Genomic DNA, 22,678 nt, shown 5'->3' on the forward strand with positions numbered 1-22,678 from the left:
AGCTTCATTTACTCCAAGGCTAAGGGTTTCATCTACCTGTAATACAATCCATGACTGAAATAACACTGCTCAAATCAAAAGTGGTACCAAGCGTGCCTGAGAACCCACACACTTGAAAATAAAGGTGAACAAGATGTGGCTGCAAGGCTGCAGACACACTGTGGAAAGAGGCAGCACTCATTCTGTTTAAGAGGAACAGACCTGGCATAAATTGAGCTTCCCCTCTTGAGCGTCTGTCCATCAGAAAAGCCATGAAAATTAAATGCCAGCAGCAGCATAAACTGAAACTCGCCCTAAAGTTTATGGGTGAGCCATGGAAATTTGCAAGGTGCCAAAGGACTTGTTTGTTCTAATTGCACTGAACCTGCTCCATAAATTACACAAGTGAGATAAGCACAAACGTTTCTTGCTTTTCAGACTCTTCCAGTTAATGACATGCACAGAAACACCCACCGCCTGTCACAGCCCAGCGGAGCACAGATGCCAGCAGTGCTGGGCGTCAGAAGAAGGAGCAAACGTTCAAATCCCTGCTCAGTCACAAATTGCATTGGCTGCCTTTGGACAGGCTGCACTTTCTCTCTCTCTCTCCCCACTGCAGCTTCCCCCTCTGCAGCATGTTAATGGTTCTAGGAATGATCTGCCTCAAACCTTGTAAAGCAAAATGTGGTCAGAACGTGACCACACAGAACTCCCTTGGGAACTGCAAACTAAAAACACGATATACAGTATTTTGAAAACTAGTAATTTTGTCTGTTTCGGTGTTCTGTATTTATATTGTAAACAGCCCTGTGATTCTTGGATGACAGGCAGTATAGAAATTTAATTAATAAATAAATAAATAAATAAATAAATAAATAAATAAGATAAATAAAATACCTGCATGTTTGAATGAATGAATGAATGAATGAATAGAACTTGTAGCTGGGATAATAATGCTGCACAGCCTTTTAAATATCTTTTTGGAGGGGGGGTGTTATTGTTTTGTTGTTTCTGTTTTTACTATTTGTGCTTTTATCTCGTGTTTTTATCTTGTGAACCACCCTGATATCGTTTTAATGAAGAGTGGTGTATAAATCTAATCTTCTTCTTCTTCTTCTTCTTCTTCTTCTTCTTCTTCTTCTTCTTCTTCTTCTATTATTATTATTATTATTATTAAAGCCCCTCTGCATTCTGAATGGGTAACCAGGGGGGGATTTGGGGGTGAGGTACACTTCAAATCAAGGATTCCCAAATCATCATTCTGCAAAAATCCACACACCACATTTTCTATACCTCTCTTGCATGAATGTTGCTTCTTGAACTTCAGGGCAGGGAGCAAATGTTGCAGTGCAGAGAGCTGATGCATTGGGGTAATTGGAGGCCTGGCCCAGGATGTGCCCACCCCTGCTGTTCTGTTTCAACTTGGCATCAAATAGCTTAGTCACACCAGTCAACACCAAGATGGCTTGGTGCATTTTGCAATTCATTTTTAACATAATTGCTCCATGGCTTTAGACCAGAAGGCTAACAATGAAGAAGCCCACAAGCCCTCAGCACCATGATAAGAAGAACACAAAGGCTCCAAAATCCCTTTAACAGTATAGGAAACATTACAAAAAGTGGCATCAACCCAGGGTGCAGATATGGCTAAGAAAACTGATGCCACTAATGCCCTGGCTTAGATATCTGCTGTGGCAAAGCAGCTGTACTGCAGGCAAGAAAACAAGCTACTGGAGCAAAATGATGCCTTTAATATCAGTTTCCCAAGATGAAACCATATAACCAAACCGGCAACTCATTTTCCCCTTCGCAAAGAATGCGAGTATTACTACTGCTTATTATCCGCAACAGCGATGTCCACAAAACACCATTGTTCTCTTACTTATTGCTTTCAGAAAGCGAGAGAACAAATGAACACACAAAGGAGGTTTTCTGGAAGACAATAACAGTTACTCAGGAAACCAACACCCAAGTCTGCAGAAATATTTATAAATTTGTAAAGTAAAGGAGCCATAAAATGAGACTTTAAGAAGAAGAGGCTGTGAATCAACACTGTAATGCCATAACAAATAATCTCGGGGGGAAGTGAAGAGAAAGATTTGAGAGCAGCCTATTCCCTGACAATAACAAATGCCTCAACAAGACTTTGCCTATATGTATATTCTGATTTCCAGCTTGGCCAAAAACGCCTCCCAGCCAGCTAGCTCAGTAAATAACAGAAGTGACACCCCAAAGCATTAGAATTATGGCACTGTTTGCTAAAAGGAAATGGTCAGAAATGATCCCCTTACTAACACTAGCAATTTGTTTGAATTTTGCAGCAGCAGCAGGAGGAGGAGGAGGAGGAGGAGGAGGAGGAGGAGGAGGAGGAGGAAGAAGAAGAAGAAGAAGAAGAAGAAGAAGAAGAAGAAGAAGAAGAAGAAGAAGAAGAAGAAGAAGAAGAACAACAACAACAACAACAACAACAACAACAGGAATAAGTTGACATTATGCAAAACTCAGTTTCTCCATCCTGACTGGCAGCTGTTCTCAGTCTTCAATAGCAAAATGCTCCCAGCTTCTGGGGAGGAGCAAAAGGCAGCACGCAACACCCCCCAACACAACCTTAACAACTGAAGCACAAGTTACAGTTGCCATGGGGATTCCACCAAAAACATCCTCACCCCCGCACATGGATCAGGGCACACCACCTCACAGCACCAGGTCCCCTGGGATTGCTGGCAGACGCTTAACTCATTCAGATCCTGACCTTTTCCAAGACGCAATAAAAAAGATGCACAGATATAAGATTTCAGTAGTAGATAGGTAGCCGTGTTGGTCTGCCATAGTCAAAATAAAAAAAATTCCTTCCAGTAGCACCTTAAAGACCAACTAAGTTAGTTCTTGGTATGAGCTTTCGTGTGCATGCACACTTCTTCAGATCTGAAGAAGTGTGCATGCACACGAAAGCTCATACCAAGAACTAACTTAGTTGGTCTTTAAGGTGCTACTGGAAGGAATTTTTTTTAGATATAAGATTTGTAATTTACGGGAGAAGCCTCCCCGCCCCCAACATGATGGCTCCAGCCAGTATGGCTAGATAGACCTACGGTCTGACTCCGTAAAAGGCGGCTTCCTATGCCTGAGAGAGACCCTTCTGAGCAGCCTACCAGGTCTACAGCAATGTCAGTTTGCTGTAGTCAGTTGCAAGCATTCCCCTGTGGACACGGAAGTGCGTGGTCACCCTGCTCCAGCACCCACTTCCTGACAACAGAGTGGAACTGCCAAAGAACAGCTTTTATTGTCCCCTCACTTTCTCAGGGTTAGCACCAGCCATCAGCTTTGGTAAATCACTAAAGCAAAAGAAAAAGCGGGAAAAGGCAAGCCCAAGCCTTCAACTGAGCACCCTATAAAACAAAAGATCTCTTGCCTGCAAATCCTCTCACATTCTGCATTGACCAAGAAAGTTGCCTTTGCTACTACCATCTCAGCAAACAGTGTAAATTACAAAATGGAGTAAGAGGGCCGTATAATGCTTATGTTTGCACACAGCATCCTCACAAGCATTGGGGTATAAATTAAACTTGCCTTAAAGATCAAGCAGTCTTCACCGCGCTCAGCATAAACCGAGGTGAGCCGGTACTGGTTCTCTGTAGTCATGTCAATCTGGTAGCCGGTCAGCTTGTAGCACACTTTGCGGAACTCCTGGATCTTTGCCCGGAAAACTTCTTTTAAGCGCTGGTTTTTCAGTTCGGCACTCTCCATTTGTTTCTTTAGTTCTGGAAAAGAGGAGACAGTTATGCTTGTAAGTTCTGTATCTTTCTTCCATGGGGGGGGGGGTAGTTTTAAAGAAAGACAAGGTAGAAGAGGGGTAACCAAAGCAGTAAAGGAACAGAAAGCCCAACCTGAAAAGAGAGCTAGCTTCCATGCAGAGGTTCTGAAGACACCGGAGTCTTAGGCAGCAAATCCCAGCTGCTTTCTATCCTTACACCACTAGGACAGCTCTCAGTTGGAGGGCACTACTGGCCTGATCTGTGCTATGCTGCTTTGGCACCCACATGCGGCCAGAACTGACCCTGAAGCAGTTTGTCCAGCCAGACCCATGTGACTTGGGACCAACAGGGGCCTGGCAAACTGTAGAAAACTCCAGCTCCAAGCTATGTTTTTCAGCCTCAGCAACCCGTTTAATGGAACAAAAGCACAGGTGATTTCACCCGTATCTGGTATCTGACCTCCGTCCCTGCCTCTGTCCCTTTGGTTCTCCTCAGCCAAAGCCAGTGGCCAACACTCAACCTGTCTTCAGGCTGTGCCTCTGATCTGGGGTCCTTAGTTCTCATTTTCCTAATACAATGCCAGGCCACCGGGGATCATGCCTTCTGCTTTTAGCCCATGTGACCCTCCTCTGTTTTTCCAGAACAAGACCTCAGCTGCTGCATGACAGTTCTCAATCTAGGTCTGGCAGATAAAAACAGATGCATATGCTGAAATGTAGCTGGCAGGGAAATCCAGTAGAGAAGAAGGGGGAAACCAAACCCTCTGCCCTCACTGGCATGGAAAGCCATGCAAGCTAAACATTTATTTATTCATAGAATTATTTAATCATCATCATCATCATCTCTACGCTGCCGAGGGTCACAGGGTGGTTTACAATATAAAAACAAAAATACATAATAGTGACGAACAAAAACAATCCCCCCAAGCTTAAAAGACAATAAATTGTTTAATTAGCTGAAGGCCTGGGAGAAGAGGAATGGTTTTGCCTGGTGTCTAAAGATATGTAAGAAACGCTCCTGGGGAGAGCATTGCACAAGAGGGACCTCTCAGGGAGGAGACACATGAAGAAGGGCCTCGGATGATGCTCACTGCGTATGGGTCGGTTCATATAGGGAGAGGAAGTCACTGAGATACTGTGGTCCTGGGCCATTTAGGTCTTTGTAAGTCAAAACCAGAAACTACCGGTAATTGGCAGCCTCAAGCCTGGTTATAAATGCTATGAACCCGAATGGTCATGCTATCTCATGTTTCTTTAAGTTGCTCATGAAACTGGCCATGGATAAAACCAGAGTGAGGATTTCAGGGTTGGCAACGTATCATGCAGAACAAGCCAATATGGGTCCAAATGTTAATTGGGAGGCAAGTGGTAATGACTTCCATTTGATATTTTCCAGCATGGATTTAACAACTTGCTGCCACCTTAATCCAGTGTGTATTGATCTGCATTGTTTTATTAGCCTGGGAAATCACAAAGTTAGCGAGTGCTGCAAGATGTGGAAGTAGTGCAGGAGATGGGGGAGAGGGAATTTGTGTGCGTTCCAAAGACAAATGAAATCCAGCCCTAGAGGACAGCAGCTCACGTTCTCTCTCCAGTGGCAGAATCCTGGTAAGAAAAACTCCACAGAACTGGCTGCCACTCAACCAGTATTTTATTGCTACCATGTTTGCTGCCCGTGTTGTGAATCCTTCAAGAGGATACACAACAATTACCATGAATCTTTCACCCAAGGTGCTTTCTGAGTAATTAAACCACAATTTATCCCCCCATTAATTACAGAGACGGTCTTAGTTAAATACATGTCAGAGATGCCGCCTACGTCAGCTTGTTTTATCAACAGAACAGTCCAGGGTGAGCAAAGAGATACACATTTCCAGAGAAAACAAACAGAGACATTTATTCTTTGAAACCTCCCACCTCTCCTCCTGCTTTCTCTCTTTGGCCACATGGTGATTTCAGCCAGATTGATGTATGCAAAGGCCACTCAAGTTAAACCTGAACATCTGTAGGCATCCAAGGGGTGATTTGGGCTTCCAAATTCTGTTTCACTATTGTATCACTACTAGGACTGCTCTTTATCATACAGCAGCACCAATAAGCATGGCACTTTTAAGTATTCAAGAGGACAGGATATATATATATATATATATATATATATATATATATATATATATATATATATATATATATATATGCTTTCGTAGATTTTCACGGGTACAGGAATGCAGGTTTTGGTGTCTTCGGGTGTCTTCCCGTGTAAGAGTTGGGGTGTCTAGGCGACGTTTCGACGAGGTCTCACTCGTCATCTTCAGGCTGGTGCTTTCGGCTTCTTGTTACTGGAACAGAGCAGGATCTCAGTGTTTGAGTTCCTATAAATACTGTTGAGGGGGTGTGGTGTATAGCCTCCAACGTTCTGGGCAGAGAGGAAGTTCCCAGGTTAGTGTGCCTTTTCTTCTTTTGTTCATTAATTACTTGAGGGATATCTTGAGTGATTTCTTGAGTGATATTCTGAGTACCACTTAGGAGGGTCATTAGGTGTGGATTAGTTGCTAAAGCTTTCGTGTCTTGACCTCTTGAGCTTGTGAAAAGTTTTTTCTGAGAAGATGGCTGTACTGCACTTAGTTGTGCTCTGGCTTGGCTTCGTGTATAGGGGCGAGCTGTGGTTTTGTGCCCTGTGCCAGCCAGATCTGTGTAGGGATTGCAGGGGGGTGCAGCATCCGGAGGTGCCACTATGGTTTGGCTACTGGATGGTGTCTGTAATTTATCTGTGGAGAGGGTCTGGGTTTGGGTCTGGTGTGGTTGATTGGAGATGGCGTTCTGTGTGCCTCTGGTTCTGGTGTCGGTTTTTGTGGGGAGGGCTATTTTCCAGATGTCTGGCAGGCGGGACGTATCGTCACGCTTGTTCATGTTGTGAGGGTGTTTCTCTATCTCGATGGCTTCCATGATTATTCTCTTGTGGTGGTGTTCCATGTTAAAGAGCAATTTGGAATCTGAAAAATTAATTTCGTGTCCTGTTTCTTTCATGTGTTGGTAAAGAGAGGAAGTTTTTTCTTCTTTTTTGACGGCATTCTTGTGTTCTGCGATACGTGCATTTATTTGTCTGTTTGTTTGTCCAATGTACGTGGCTGGGCAGACTTTGCAGGGTATTTCATAGACCCCTTGGTTTTCTAACTGGATTTTATCTTTGGGGTTTCTGAGGATATTGGCTATTTTTTGGTTGGTGCAAAAGGCTGTTTTGATATTGATGACGAGTGAGACCTCGTCGAAACGTCGCCTAGACACCCCAACTCTTACACGGGAAGACACCCGAAGACACCAAAACCTGCATTCCTGTACCCGTGAAAATCTACAAAAGCAAATATATATATATATATGTCAGGGGTTCAGAGACAGAGGCACAGGTGAGGGAGGAGACGGAGAGCGACGAGGAAGAATCCCAGGACAGTGAGGAAGAGGATGACAATGACTTGAGATCTTCCATGAGTCTCTCAAGTGAATCGGAGGATTCTCAGGAGGGGGCGCCCCTAGTCAGGACAAGGGGGGTCACAGGGGGGACCTGCCAGGAGCAGGGAAGCAGCAGGGAAACCCCGAGCGGGAGTGGGAGATCGGGGCCGGCTTCCCAGCAGGAACGAAGGGAAGAGAGGGGGGTTCCCAGTGTGACACACGGAACGGAGCAGGAAAGAGACAGGGGAAGGAGATCTGGGGAGAACGTCCTGGCGGAAGAGGCGGAGAGTAGTACAGGGAGTAGTGTAAGTGTCAAAAGGAAGGTCAGGGGTAGCGAGCGAGCGCCAAGTTCAAATGTGGAGGCGCGCGGAAATGGAGAAAGCCCGGAGGAGGAGCCCAGCCCCAAAGCACGAAGGAGGGGGGAACAGGCATCTCAGGAATCCGCTTCAGGAGAGAGCAGGAGGGAAGGAACCCAGGGGGGCAGAAAGACCCTGCGGAAAAGGAAAGACAGGAAGAGGTGGTCTAGCACAAGCCTCTTAAGTTGGTGCAGGGGCGGGACCGATTCAGAGGGGACTTCAAATGTCTAACATTAGAGACTCGGGGCTGCGCGCCTCGGTTGTGGAATCAATAATGAACTGCAATAAACATCCTTGTATATAAGAAGAGCTTGGCGTTGGTCTTTTGTGAGCTGAGACCTGAGGCAGCCTCTGACAATATATATATATATATATATATATATATATATATATATATATATATATATATATATGTTTCGGTTACGTATATTTGGGTCTAGTTACAGTAAGTCTCCACAAAAGAAGAGCATCTGAGGAAGGGCTTGCAGGATATAAAAGAGATGGTATCACAGGTGTGGCAAGTTCAAAAAGTTTGAGAAGGGCAGTCTTATGGTCACCTAGTAAACACACATTAAACCCAACTGTGCTGCAGAAGCAATTACAAGCTGACTAATTGCCTCACCCATCCTTTGCCGTAAATTGTCAAAACTTTCTTCTCTTCTTCATCTTGTGTTCCTTTGGGAAATGTTTTATGGATGTCTCCTGGGAGTGAACATCGTGCTTTATGCATTTCTCCCACTTGCAGACCAGTGTAAATTCACACACATCTCAGCCAAACACAACAAGCCAGTCGCTTCCTGGGATTGCATCTGTGTATCTGATGCCTTTTCCTGGCTGACTCTAGCCCCTTGATTAATTGAGTAATCAGCAACTGAAATCAAGAGGTTAATTGGCAGCTCTGACCTCAATATTCTCCCAATTCTGCATTCATCTGCCATCCCTAAACCAGAACAATTGAGAATAAAATTCTCACATGAGAAAGAAAAAACAAACCCAAATCTGTTGTCCATATTTCAGTAGCAAGCAATATTTCACCACTGTCAGAGACTGTGTGGGCTTTAATATATCTCAGACGTCCAAATGGGATTTAAAAAAATAAATTTTAAAAAATGTTTGGAATAAACACAATCCAGTCTTAGAGGAGCAAATGTCCTTCTTTCCAGCTGACTGCAGAAGTTGCCTTGCCCAAATTTTGTAAGATCAAGTACTGAGCATTGCCCTTATTCTAGAGGAGATTTAACAACCCGGAGAAAAGCTGAAGAAGAGGTTAAGTGCTACTTCCTAAATAGGAGGCTCACAATTTCCAGCATTCATGTTAGATTCTGTCTACTCAAGGGGGAACAAATAAGTAGCATGGACTTGCTTCCTTGTCCATGATAGGCAGCACACAGCAAAACTATTTAAAGCCACTTTTTGCAGAACTGAACTTGAAAAGGCTCCAGAAATGGAACCTCCTTCCAAGGAAACAGTTAGATTTCACCCCGGAGTCACTGTTCATTGCAGACAATACACAGAAGTCCACTTACAAGATAGTTCTCTCCATTTGTTGCCACCTGTATGCAACAATCTCAGTGAATTTAAACCACTTACAATTTACTATTTTAGTTTGGCAAAATGGAAAACACCCAGGACAAAAATAATAGCACAAGAAAATGAACTGAATCTTACAAATGGGGTGCTTTTTTACTCTGGACTTCAAAAGACTGCCAATCGGCTTTTGACAAATATGGGCCAAAAGGGAGCATGGTGCACTTTATTTAATTTTATTTATTTACAATATTTATAACCTGCCCTTCACCAAGTGGACCCAGGGATGGGTACAGGCATAAATAAAACAGCATAACATAATGTCTAAGATAAACATTATCAAACTTTAAAGTTAACAATGAAAACAACATTCAGAGGATAAAGGTGACTACTTTCTTCTACTACACTTAACAATTTATTACATATATACCTCGTCTTTCCTCCAAGGAGATCAAAGAGGCTTTGGAGTATCTTGGATTATGCTTTAATATATAACAGGGGTTATATATTATAGCTAAAGGGGTGTCACATGGAAGGCTGGGAATGCTCCTTTTCTCCTGCTCTGGAGGGTAGGACCTGCACCATTGGATTCAAGTTACAAGTTTCTGACAAAAAAACACAGAAAGGACTTTCTGACAGTAAGAACTGCTCAACAGTGGAACAAGCTCCCTCGGGAGGCTATGGACTCTCTTCCCGTGAAGGTTTTTAAGCAGAGGTTGGATGGCCATCTGTCATGGATGCTTTAGCTGAGATTCCTGCGTTGTAGCCAGTTGGACTAGATGACCCTCAGAGGACCTTCCAATTCTGCAATTCTATGATTCTATGAACATGCTCCTCCCAGTGATTTAAGATCTGTCCACAAGGGCCTGCTCAAGGAGTCAACTTGTTGGATGCAAGGTGAGTGTCTACCAGGAGGAGGGCTTTCCTGGGAATTGTGCCAATGTTATAGATTATTATCTTCTTCCAGAAGGCTCATGTAGTCCTAACCATCCATCTCCATCTGGAGACAATTAAAAACATTATTGTTGTCACGGCGTGACTTTTTTATTGAGTTTGGGGCTGCAAGTTTTATCCTATTACTGCTTGGTCTGTTCTGGTAATCATTTTATTATATTAGCAAGTTGATGTTGAAAACTAGTTTGAAGATGAAAGTTGGGCAAAATAAAAAAATCTAGCAATTAAGCAAACAGTGGCATAATAGGATTGTACACAACAAGGGCACCACATTTTATTATTATTTAAACATAATTTTATTAATCTAGATTTCCAAGGTAGCCTACAAAAGAGAAGCATAAAACAAATATAAAACAGGTAAAGGAAAATCAGAAACAAAAGCAGTTATTGTAGCAACAGTAAAAATACAAAAAGCAGTAGATATAAATTAAGTTAGAATCCTGGGTAATCTTTTTGTTGTTGTTGATTTAAAATGCTTAAAATGTGGCTCTCTGGGCAACCTAGTCAGGTGGCGGCTTATAAATAATAGTAATTATTATTAAGAAAACCTACACAGTGGCAGGGATATTTAGAGAATGACCTCTGGTGCCAGACTTAACAAACAGGCAGGTTGCACAATACATAGGACTCCTACATCTTGCTTTCTGAAATAGCAAAGGCAGCCATGCCAATGTTTTGCAGGGTGTGTGTGTGTGTGTGTGTGTCTGCATCAGCACCAAGGTATATTTGAAAAATGAAGGGATGTTGGCAACAGAGCTGCCGTTGCCCACTCACAACAGCCAAGAACCCTGGTTGCTTTTACTCCAAATATTTTCATGAAATTTCCTTTAAACTGAAGCTTTCAAAAGCACTGTTTGAAAACTGGAGTACAGTTATGGGAGCTGTGGCGGCTTTGCATTCTGTTTGCTATACACAGGAAGCACTGTAAACAGAACTTCAATGAGGCCTTCACCTGGGTGAATAAAAAGCAATTAACCAAAAGGCAAAACTATCTGGTTCAAACTGGATTTTGTTTTGTTTTACATTTCAATTATACTTTGTCTTCTTTTTGCAACAACTAAATAAATGGTCCACTTTCAAATGAAATCTGAATGTAGTATTAAAGCCAAATCTATGCATTGATAATACCTTAAAATTGATTTTACCAGCCATCTTTCAGGCCCAAATGAAACAAAATACTTGAGATAGATGAACATCCTCCAGAAGGCTGCTAGTCTGAGCAGAAGAATGGAAAGGAGAAATATATTTACTTCTACAAGTGGGAATACAGCTTGGGAGGAAGGATTCTGAATGAAGAAATGGTAGGGAGTAACAGGGTTAAGTAGACCCTCATCCATTCTGTAAAAGGCTGGTTTTCTATGACAGGATTCAGGGAGACAATATCTACCATTTGAGGTGAAGTATTATAAATGCAGCAACAAGAGGTCATACACAATGTTTATTAATATGGGCTTGTTCCTGAACGTAGTGGCCTGGAAAACTCACAGTCCATCCAAATTGCAGCAATTTAAACCCCCAGTTTGTAAATCAATCCTCCTTGCCCTTAGGAGGAGAAAACAATTTCTATGGGTCAGGGAGAGGAGAACAGACTCCCTGGCATAAACTCTCTACTGCCTTTTTTTGACAGAGAGAGATGAGAGCTCAAGATGGGATCTTTCACAACACCAAAAGCTTAGTGGGCTTCTCATTTTCCATATGCCTCTGGAAGAAGACATGAGCTAGAGGGCAGGAGATTGTCATAGAAATGTACCATCTGGGTAGAATTTAAGATTTAAGGATTTAAGATGCTGTTTGACTTTTCCACTGTTGAACAGTTGACATACCATTGATCACAAATTGCTTTTGAAAATTTGCTCTGTTTCGAAAGTGGTTTGTCATACATCTTTGGGCTCCCCGACTTAGTTTCCAAGATGTTTGGACTCTGGCCAATGTCTTTAGGTAAGCAAACCTGTACTGAAAAGAGCCTGAGGCAAGGAGAGATAGGGGAGAGGCAGAGAGATGTGGGTGAACAAGATGGCATTGATAAAGTTAACCTTATGGATTTATTGAGAAATCAAGATCTCTCAACCATAAACTTTCTTTTTATAATAACTACCCTTCCAACTTTAGTTTCTCTCCTATCCAAACACTCTCTCTACTCATGCAACACTTACATGAACATTAATGAATAATTCACTGTAATTTGAATAAAGTATGGGGTGGGTCTTTTCCACCTTCTAATGAAAATGTCACTGCTTTTGGAACAGAACTTCAGCTGGGGAACCTTTCAGCGATGCTTCACCCAATTAGAGTCTGGTCAATAAGCATATTACTGGCCTTTAGAAAAACATAAGGAACACTGACTTTGACCCAATAAGCTAACTATTGACCAACCTCTCCACAGCAATTCTAATTTGAACGCAACTTCTTAGCTGTGTTGTTTTGTGCCTCAAGAGCAAAGAGGCAACCTAGGAAATGTATAGCAAATCTAGCTCAAGGGAGATCCTTCTTATTTAAAAGCAAATGACCCATAGTTTAACATGCTAGTTAAAATGAGGCATTGTTCCAAGAGAGTTTGTCTCCATGGCCCTGTCTAAAAAGAAGAAGTGCATCATGCATTATTAGAGAACCTGCCTTTATTCCCTCCAAACGATGCTGTTGGGAAATATTTATCAAACCAAGTGTTGTGGTGAGCCGTACTCCTGTTCACTGTTCCCATCAACCAGCCGTGCCTTCCTCCGCAATGCTCCATTTCATCACTGCCCCTGTCCTGCCATCAGTCGCCATTCTGTGGCCACTGAAAATGTTGTAGAGTCATTGTCCCCCCGCCAACTTGGGGTTTCGTTTTCAAACACTTTTTGCACTTTGCAAACCCCGGTGCTCCTTCAGTCTGCTGATACCTCTCTCATTTGTGTGAATGGTGCCATTTTGGTTAACTGAACAATAGCAGTCACACCTGGAGACTGGAAATAGGGTGGGGGAAGAGAATTCCATTTCACAACATATAGGAGCCTTCCTAATTACCATTATCAGGCAAAAGGTTCTTCTGGTCCAGTACCTATAAAGTTCATGAGCAGATGTAATTTTTGCATACCGGGGCAAACGCTGGGAGGCAGACCAGCATGATGATACTGTCTCTACATACGGATTTTTAAAAAAAGCTATTATAACTATTGCTACTTCATATGTCATGGCTTCTTCCCGTTTCTCCACAAATCTCTGCACAGACTTGTTTACAGCCATTGTTCTCTGCACCTATAAACTCTCACCCACCTATTCTATTTATTCCAGTACTCCAGAAATTAGAATTATTTTCTTATGCTGCCCTTTGAGCTACTGAGTCACTCCCCCTGCTTAAGACTTGAGCTGAAAGCTTATCTCTAGGCTTAGTTAATGACACAAAGAGTTTTGCAATACTGTGCAAAGGACACTGTATAAAAACAAACTGCATTATATTAAGCAAAAGCTAATAGGAGAGGAGGCAGAATCTCTTCTGATCTACACATATTGACGATCTTATCTCAAAAGAGATAAAATTCACTTGTTCATTTTAGGGACTCTTTTAGATCTAGGATGGAGTACTGGGGGAATAAGAGGGGGGATGCTGTCACACAGTATACATGGCACATTTCTATATTTCCTACATGGTTGAGCAAACCTGAATAAGTCTTGCATTTCAGCAGTGAATTTGTTTATTTACTAAGCTAACAGAAAACTGCTTCAAATTAACCTGTCTTGGCCTCTGCTGTCTTTGACAAAAAGTTCTCAATATATTGCTCTATGTTTCTTCTTGGTGTGGTTTAGTTTCTACTTTGTTATTTTCATTATTCGTCCAACCTGTAGGCACCGTCAGATAACCTGAGGCCCAAACAGCCAGGTAGGTGTCTCTGGCACAAGCCAAAACTCAAAAGATCAAATTGGACATAGATAAAGCAGTAATTCACTCCCTCAAGTCTTGAGCAGAGGTATTACCCAGCTCTGATAACTTAGCTGTGTCTCAGTGGAAGCACCAGGAACTAGACTAGGGTGTGCACGTATTTGAAGTCAAGCCACATGGTTTACAAACAAGCCAGAAGCCCTTCTCTTTGTCAGCTGACTAGTTCCTATCCTTAGCCACAGACATAATGGTCTGATCCCACCATCAGCTATGTAAGTCAACTTTACTCAAAGGTCAGACTGGGATTTTATATTCACATGCATGGCTCAAACTAATGGAATTGCTTCCACTGCAAACATTGAGGCATCAAGGCCGCTCTACCCTGTCAGCAGGACCAAAGGGCACCGCATTCTGGCAAAAGCATCACTCTATAATTTTGAGGTAGTCTCTCTTGGCTAATCCTCTGGGAAGCCATCAGAAATTCTCTCGCCCCAATTCAACTCCTCCAAATTCCTGCCATTACGTTGAAGTGAAACATGTCTTGAGCTGAGAAAGCTCCAAGACTCTTGTCAACCATTCACGCTTGCCCCAAACCCTCTTTTGTTCCTTTTGTTGCATCTAACTGGCTTGCTTTCTACACAGAACAGCTCCTCTGGGCCCACTTTTAGATGACGGCCCCCTGACCTCTTTGCTCAAGCCCAGATCAGGAGGTTCTGCTCCCTGTTTATTGGAATATTTGTCATGTTCTCCTTCGCTTCCTGGAGTCCACTTTATGAAAACAATCATTTAAGGACAATACTGCTGAGGCAGAGCAAATCTGATGGTTCACAGAGGAGAGAAACAGAAAGAAAAGAGCAACGTGGGGGGGGGGGGAGTTCTGCCGAAGAACAAAAGTGCTGGAAAGGAACACAGGGTAAAGCAATCACATCTTCCACTCCAAGATGCTTGGAAGGCTTTCAGTCATGCCTCTGTGTCTTTGGAGCTCATGCACCTCTGCAGGTAACCTGTTCCCTCAAGCATTACTCTGCAAGAGAGAGATTATTCTCAGACACATGCACAAAGATCGGCAAAGTCCACCAACTCCGCTGCAACCACCCCCAAACCAGCCTCACTTGGACTTGGCCAACCCCACTGGTAGGCTGAAAATCTGGAACGTAGCATCCGCAGTGCCATGCCACGCTGAGACTCATTTGCAGCCGATGCATTATTCATCACATGCTCACTTCAAAAACTATTTCAGTTTTAAATTTTTAAATATTTAATAATTGTGTATTAAATATTCATGTGATTTTATTAGAAAATTTGGGGGAAGTTTGGCAGCAAGGATCTAATTGTTAAGTTTATCATTGGGAACTGATTGGGTGCCCATAGAAGCCTCAGAGTTTATTAAGCGAAGGAGAGAGGCAAGTAAATTACCAAATGCTCAGGGAACGGAGGAAGGCTGCAGTGCACAAACAACCTCTGCTAAGTGGACTGTCTGAGATTGTGTGCCTATCGATCTCTCTGTAGATAGACGGAATATAGTAAGGGACAGCCCTCCTAATAGTTAACAGTTTGCCCATCCATCTGGCTAGGGAATGTTTAGTTTAGTTAGACAGGGTGGGCGTTGGCCAAGGGCAGCAAGGCTAAGAAGGTCCCTCAAGCACACTGAAGAACTGGGGCTCTTTGGTCCAAGAGTGGGGAATAAGAGCAGTTCTAAGTCCTGCCCCCTAAGAGGGACTGAGTATGCTCTGAGGAAATGAATGAATGAATGTCCTTCCCTGGCCTGGCTCTGCTGCCCACTCTCTCATGTATCTAGCTACTGGCTTAAACCTAAGTTGTAGAATGTTGGGAAGAAGTGAAGGGCTTGCTTTGACTAGAGATGGAGATTTTTTTTTTAGCCTTACAGCTGCATCTTCTTCTGGGCATCCATCCATAGGCCAGTAGTTGGTGAGGTCACAGATAAAAGGGAGCAGAGCAACAAATTAAATTCTACCTTTGTTCAGTAAGCTAGTTTACACACACACACACACACACACACACACACACACACACACACACACCTCTCTATCTTCCATTCAAACAAGCAAGAGGTATTAACAAGGACACACACTGACAAGGCAAAAAATAATAATAATTGGAGTGCAAAACTGGGGTGAGGGGCTAGATAGAGACTGGGGAGCCACATATGACACACACCCCCACCGGGTCTGAGGTCCTGCTACTGGCTTCAAAGTTTGTTCTATTAGGCAAATGAAGGGAAAAGTCTCAAACTTTATTACAATGTCTTGGAGCAGCCGCCACCAAGAAAACCCTCTCTGGCATTGCCGCTGATGAGGGTGACGGGAATGAAGGTGGTGGGACTGAGATGATGATGATGATGATGATGATGATGATGATGATGACGATAATAATAATAATAATACAGTGGTACCTCGCAAGACGAATGCCTCGCAAGACAAAAAACTCGCTAGACGAAAGGTTTTTTCGTCCGCGATTTGCCTCGCAAGACGAATTTCCCTATGGGCTTGCTTCGCAAGACGAAAACGTCTTGCGACTTTGTTAAGCCGTTTAAACCGTGCTTCGCAAGACGAAAAATTTGCTAGATGGCAAAACTCGCGGAACGGATTAATTTTGTCTTGCGAGGCACCACTGTAATAATAATAATAATAATAATAATAATAATAATAATAATAATAATAATAATAATAATAATAATATATTTTTATTTATACCCTGCTCTCCCCAGCCAAGACCAGGCTCAGGGCGGCTAACAACCAATAATAAAAACAAGTTGATTAAAATACAATTTAAAAAGATTAAAATACAACATTAAAACATTAGGATGCAGCCTCTTCACAGGAGGAGAAAGGAAAAAGAAAGAGGGGGAGGGTCTTACAGGCCCTGCGGAAAGAAATCAGATCCCGCAGGGCCCTGGTCTTATGAGACAGAGCGTTCCACCAGGCCGGAGCCAGTGTTGAGAAGGCCCTGGCTCTGGTTGAGGCTAATTTAACTTCCTCAGGGCCCGGGACCTCTAGAGTGTTGCTATATATGGACTTTAAGGTCCTCCGTGGGGCATACCAGGAGAGGCAGTCCCGTAGGTACGAGGGTCCTAGGCCATGAAGGGCTTTAAAGGTCAAAACCAGCACCTTAAATCTGACCCTGTACTCCACTGGGAGCCAGTGCAGCTGGAAAAGCACTGGGTGAATATGCTCCCATGGCAGAGACCCCGTGAGGAGCCTCGCTGCAGCATTCTGCACCCGCTGGAGTTTCTAGGACAGCTTCAAGGGCAGCCCCGCGAAGATCTCAAAACCTGGGCAGGTTCGTAGGAGGGAATAGGGTCTTTCAGATGGCTTGGACCTAGGCCATGTAGAGCTTTATAGGTCATAACCAGTCCCTTGAATTCTGACTGTAAACAGACCAGTAGCCAGTTGAGCTGCTGTAGCAAGCAGTCATATGGCCCCTACAACCAGCTATGGTCAGCAACGTGGCTGCAGTTCTTTAAGCCAGTTGAGGTTTCTGAGCACTTTTCAAAGGCAGTCTCACATAAAGTGCAGTAGAGTAAACCAAGCAGGATATAACTAAGGTGTGTATCACTGTGATCAAATCAGACATCTCAAGGAATGAGCACAGCTGGTGCACTAGTTTTAACTGCACAAATGCACTCCTGACCACCACAGAGACCTGGGCATTCATGCAGTCCAGCAGCACAACTGAACTGCGAACCTGTGTCTTCAGGGTTCCTGTGGATAATGTATCATGCACAGTATGAGCCCAAATAGAAACTGGAAGGCAGGGGGAACAGCATTTATTTCCCCTCCTCTTTCTAACTAAAGCCTCAGGCACTGTGGGGTTTTTTTTTGAGGGGGGAATCAAGTAAAATTGTTTTTAAGTTTACTTAGTTTGCTTCTCCTTTTTATTGCAGTTCCAAAATGTATGGAGACTTCACAGGTAAGTTGTGTATCATAATTATAGACAGGTGAGGTGAAAGACAAGACTAGCACAAAATATAGGATGCTGGTATGGAGCTGTTTGGTCAGGACGCGGGTGGCGCTGTGGGTAAAACCTCAGTGCCTAGGACTGGCCGATCAGAAGGTCAGCGGTTCAAATCCCCGTGGCGGAGTGCGCTCCCGTTGCTCGGTCCCAGCGCCTGCCAACCTAGCAGTTCGAAAGCACCCCCGGGTGCAAGTAGATAAATAGGGACCGCTTACTAGCAGGAAGGTAAACGGCGTTTCCGTGTGCGGCTCTGGCTCGCCAGAGCAGCTTCGTCACGCTGGCCACGTGACCCGGAAGTGTCTTCGGACAGCGCTGGCTCCCGGCCTCTTAAGCGAGATGAGCATGCAACCCCAGAGTCGGTCACGACTGGCCCGTACGGGCAGGGTACCTTTACCTTTATGGAGCTGTTTAGAACGTAGGTTTTTGCTCTCCAGGCTACAAGAAGCTCAACAAGAGCTCCCTAAGTTTCTTAGTCTTCATTACTGAAGCCAAGCACAAGCAGTGAGAATCAGAAACTTATTCCTCAAGGAAATCATCAAATTGTCAAGACTCTCAGGATGCTACCCACTGATATACCAAAGATGTTAACAAAACAAAACCTTGAAAACCTCTCATGGTATTTCTCACATTACTCATATTAGGAAATGCAGTTCTGTGGGGAAATGGCAAATCTGGATTATCTGCAGTGAGTCAGCATGTGATACACAGTGAGAATTCATCTTAAATTAGCTCTGCACTATGTGTGATGCATGCTTATGAGACATTTACAAGATGCAAACAGTAGATGTGGAACAACACCTTCATTCAAAAGGCCGACGAGTGTTGGGCCCATTGAGATAAATGCTAGCAGACTGTGATGCATAAGACCAAATGCCAGGATGTTCATATATAACAAGGCATGTGGCTTTCCTCTATTCTCTATGCACAGTGGCTTTCAGTATCAGTTTGTCTGCTGAGGAACCCCAGAGAATTCCTGTTATAAATGATACTTTTTTGGGGGGGTATTATATGGTGTATTCTCAGTTCCCATGGGGCACTGGCCAAACCTAATGCATTTGGTACCCTGCATGAACTGAGAAGGCACACTCAAACACATTCCTAACACTCCTGTGCTATTCAATGCTGGGAAAGACAAGTAGTGATGAAAAAGATGTATTTCAAATAACCTTGTATGCAATTAACAACTATCTCATTGAAGAATCCCAGGGTTCTCCCAAACAGATTAAAAACAACACCTGTAAAACAGTGGTTGAATATAGATGTGGGATGCTTCACATTTACACTACATTTGAGCTGGATTCACGGAAGCATCTCCCATGTCTTTCTACAGAACTTCTACCTCCATTTTCTTTTGAACAGAAGCCTTTGTTTCAACCCTGATCCATGAAGAGAGGGAGCCCACTTTCCCATATCTCTCTCTGTTATGAATGTGCCTTCCCTATTGCGCCATAAATTGCACGGTTTACACAAAAGATGTCATGTAAGCCCTAAAATTATATGCAAATGAACAGACTCATTCTTCACATCTTACAAAGACGCTGCTGGCTCTCCAACAGCCGTGTTAGATAAGTTCTGTGCCAGCTTTCAAACAAGGGGCATATCCATATTATTAACGTCTCACTAAAGCAAACAGTTTGTCACCTTTCATAAAAATTATCTGAAAAAGCACCAGCAATTATCCCCCAAAGAGATTACTGGTTGGCTACGTCCTAAGGTTGTGGTTTGGTAGCGAAGTGACATAATATTCACTGGGAAGCTCCCCAAGTCAAAAGGAACATCAAGCAAAAGCTAGTCTAGACACCCACAGAAAAAGGAAAACTGAACAAGCTTTCTTGATCATCTGTGCGAGGAGGCTGGGAGACGGGAAGACAATTACATTTCAAGCAGGCAACTTCAAAGGGCACTGCCTATTAGCTACCATGTGGAGAATGGGGTTGCAAGTTTTGGTTGCTTTTAATTGACAGATAAATCAAGGAAAAAAACTGGTTAACTCCCTTGTTTAGCACCATTGCTTTGAAGGCTATTTTCGTTCTGATGTATCCCTTAACAGGAAATAATAAAAAGAGCATTTATGATTTATTTGCATACATTAATACCTGACATTTCTCCCACCTTGGAACCCAAGGCAGCACACACGTGGTTCCTGGAGAGAATGAGTTCCAAAAGCATCAAATAAGAAGATGCTCTGGATCCTGAACCATCAGGGTATTGATGACATCACACCCAGACAACTTCATCCAGTGGTTTCATGTAAATGTTGACCAAGATTCTGGCCTGTAGAAAGTAGTAGTCCCTCAGCAACATCTTCCTGACTTGACCATACAGGTACAAATGGAGCCTCTGCAGCACAGCGACTCCGATAGCCAGTCCAGAAAGGTACCGTGGAATAAGTTGCTGTTATCTTTACTTTATTTTATTATCACTTGATTTTATTTATTGACTTAGTAAGTCACCTTAGTAAGTCATATTTATGTTCAGGGGTGGGTTACAAATTACAAAAAAAGCAAAGACAGACCTGTACTCCATCAATCTGTATGCAACCCAACTTCTATACAGTGGTACCCCGGGTTACAGACGCTTCAGGTTATAGATGCTTCAGGTTACAGACTCCGCTAACCCAGAAGTAGTACCTTGGGTTAAGAACTTTGCTTCAGGATGAGAACAGAAATTGTGCTCCGGAGGCGCGGTGGCAGCGGGAGGCCCCATTAGCTAAAGTGGTGCTTCAGGTTAAGAACAGCTTCAGGTTAAGAACGAATTAAGTTTTTAACCCAAGGTACCACTGTATTATTGTCTACCAGATATTTGACACGCACACAGGTTTTACAGATCCAAAGAGGAAACAAAACAATGGAGGGTTACTGAGCCTTTAAAGGGTTACTAAACATGAGCGTGCTTTGCTTTGTTGATCTGGACTGCTATAAGGTGATTAACCTCAACACTGAAGGAGCCGAGCACCAGTCCTTAGTGATGTTTCCTTTTTTAACTCCTGTAAGTGAAACCGGCTACCATACAAGGCCTTGCCCAATGTTTCTGGAAATCTGCAAGAAGCAAAATTTACAGTACAGTTTCACAGCAAAAGCATATGATGGGAAGAGCTTTAAAAAAGATATTTAAAAAGCAACCCTTTTCTACAGGTAACAGAAATCCAGTCAATTTCAAGGAAGCTGCTTAAGGAACATGATTTTCACAGGAGTACAATCCACCACCAACAAGGAATGCAGAAAAACAGTATAGCTTTCTGGGTAGGAGAAAAGCGGCAGTGCTCAGAAAAGGGATTGTGCCATGTTCTGAAAGTAAAACATTGTTTTGTTTTACTTATTAGAATAATTGCAATAAAGGATCATGAAACTAATCCTACAAGGGAAACTGTGCTGGTGGAAGTGATTTTGGCTGGAGCTGAACCAATGTTGCTGTCTACCAGCTAGAAGATATATTCTATTGAATCATAAGCTTCGACTCCAACATTCCTTTTCGTATGCAATTTTAGAGTAAAATTCAGCATCAGAATACTTTTTCTAAGATGTCCACGGTTGTTGGCTCACTTTCCTTGCTCTTAGGGCAAAAAGCAAGAGCTGATCATGTTAATTCCTTTACTGTTATTCAGATATCTTAGTTTAAGGCTACATATCAAGGAATGATATACAACAGAGAATTTGGAGGTCCTGATGACTTGAGGAAAGTTCTCATGATTGTGGAAGTAAACTAAAGCCCATAGCTGTTAAAGCCTCAGGAAGCAATATGGGTAAGTTTAGGTGGTGATGGTTGTGGTGAAGGGGATGGATTCCAGTAGAGCTTCTCCACCCATCACAGTTCATGATCCTTCTCTCAAGCAGCTGTTAAGGGTGGACAAAGGGGTTGGGCAATGCAGACACTGATGTTAAACTTAGGCCATATTTATAGAGCCCTCTGAAGCAGACAAGTTGTTTAAATAATTGCAAAAACAAACAAACAATCATGATGAAGAATACCAGGCATCTGGCAGAAGACGGTCACAAATGTTACGAGCACATCTTCTCCTAGCTAGTTGTAAAACCATTAAAGTACACAATTAGCTAACGAGGAGAGAGTATACACTGGGAGTTAAACTAGATCCAAATAAGATGTTTCTAGGTGGACGGGACTGAACAGTGACACACATTCAAATGAAAATGTTATCTAGAGGTTTATTTGATGTGTTCAATATTTTATTTTTAAAAAATATTACTGAGGTTACCGCATTCTGGAGACATGACAAGCTCCTGGGATAAAGGAAAATCCTGGTAGTCATGTCACATTTAGCAAGTCAAAGATATGTTTGTATAAGGCTGTAGAAGGCTAAATCCATTTTACATGCTGTATGTATTATTAATTTCTGACAGTGGGCTTAGAAAAACCTAATTCCCTGGAATACGGGTTTCCTTTGAGCAGAGGGAAGTCTTTTCAAAACTCATCTTTTATTGACTGAGTCATTTTAGAGTCAATCTGTCTGCTTTCGGCAAGACAAGAGTTTTAAATCTTCTCTCTTTTCTTCCTCCTTTTTGAATCGTGGCAAGTCTATTAAAACCTGCTAATGTATGCAGCAAGGCCTCTGATTTGAAATGTAATGAATTCTTCAGATAGTGACAGATTAGGGGGAGGAGGTAAGAGATGATGAAAACAGCCAGCCCCCCTCCCCCTAAAAAAGGCAACTGTCCTAGAAAGGGGTGTGTGGAGAGTTAGGGTGAACGTGGAAGATTAACACTTATCACTCCAGAAGAACATTCCAGCTCCAAACAGCATAGCACATTACTATACGGTTGCACAGAATATCCAGGCTTGCCTGAGGCCAAATGAGACAAGTCATATGAATCAATTTGC

The 22,678-nt window shown here is 42.9% G+C and overlaps 1 protein-coding gene across 2 annotated transcripts in view; it reads right to left on the bottom strand.

Moving 5' to 3' along the window:
• Positions 1 to 22,678, bottom strand: part of MAD1L1 (mitotic arrest deficient 1 like 1) — a 456,900-nt gene that overhangs the window by 130,654 nt on the left and 303,568 nt on the right. For both annotated transcript variants that reach the window (XM_081169503.1, XM_081169504.1), the window contains exon 17: positions 3,547 to 3,737. In XM_081169503.1, the coding sequence (XP_081025629.1) occupies positions 3,547 to 3,737 (191 nt within the window). The remainder of the gene's footprint in view (positions 1 to 3,546; positions 3,738 to 22,678) is intronic.

This window comes from Podarcis bocagei, assembly GCF_964188305.1.
Source record: "Podarcis bocagei genome assembly, chromosome: 14".
NCBI classification, from domain to species: Eukaryota; Metazoa; Chordata; class Lepidosauria; order Squamata; family Lacertidae; genus Podarcis; species Podarcis bocagei.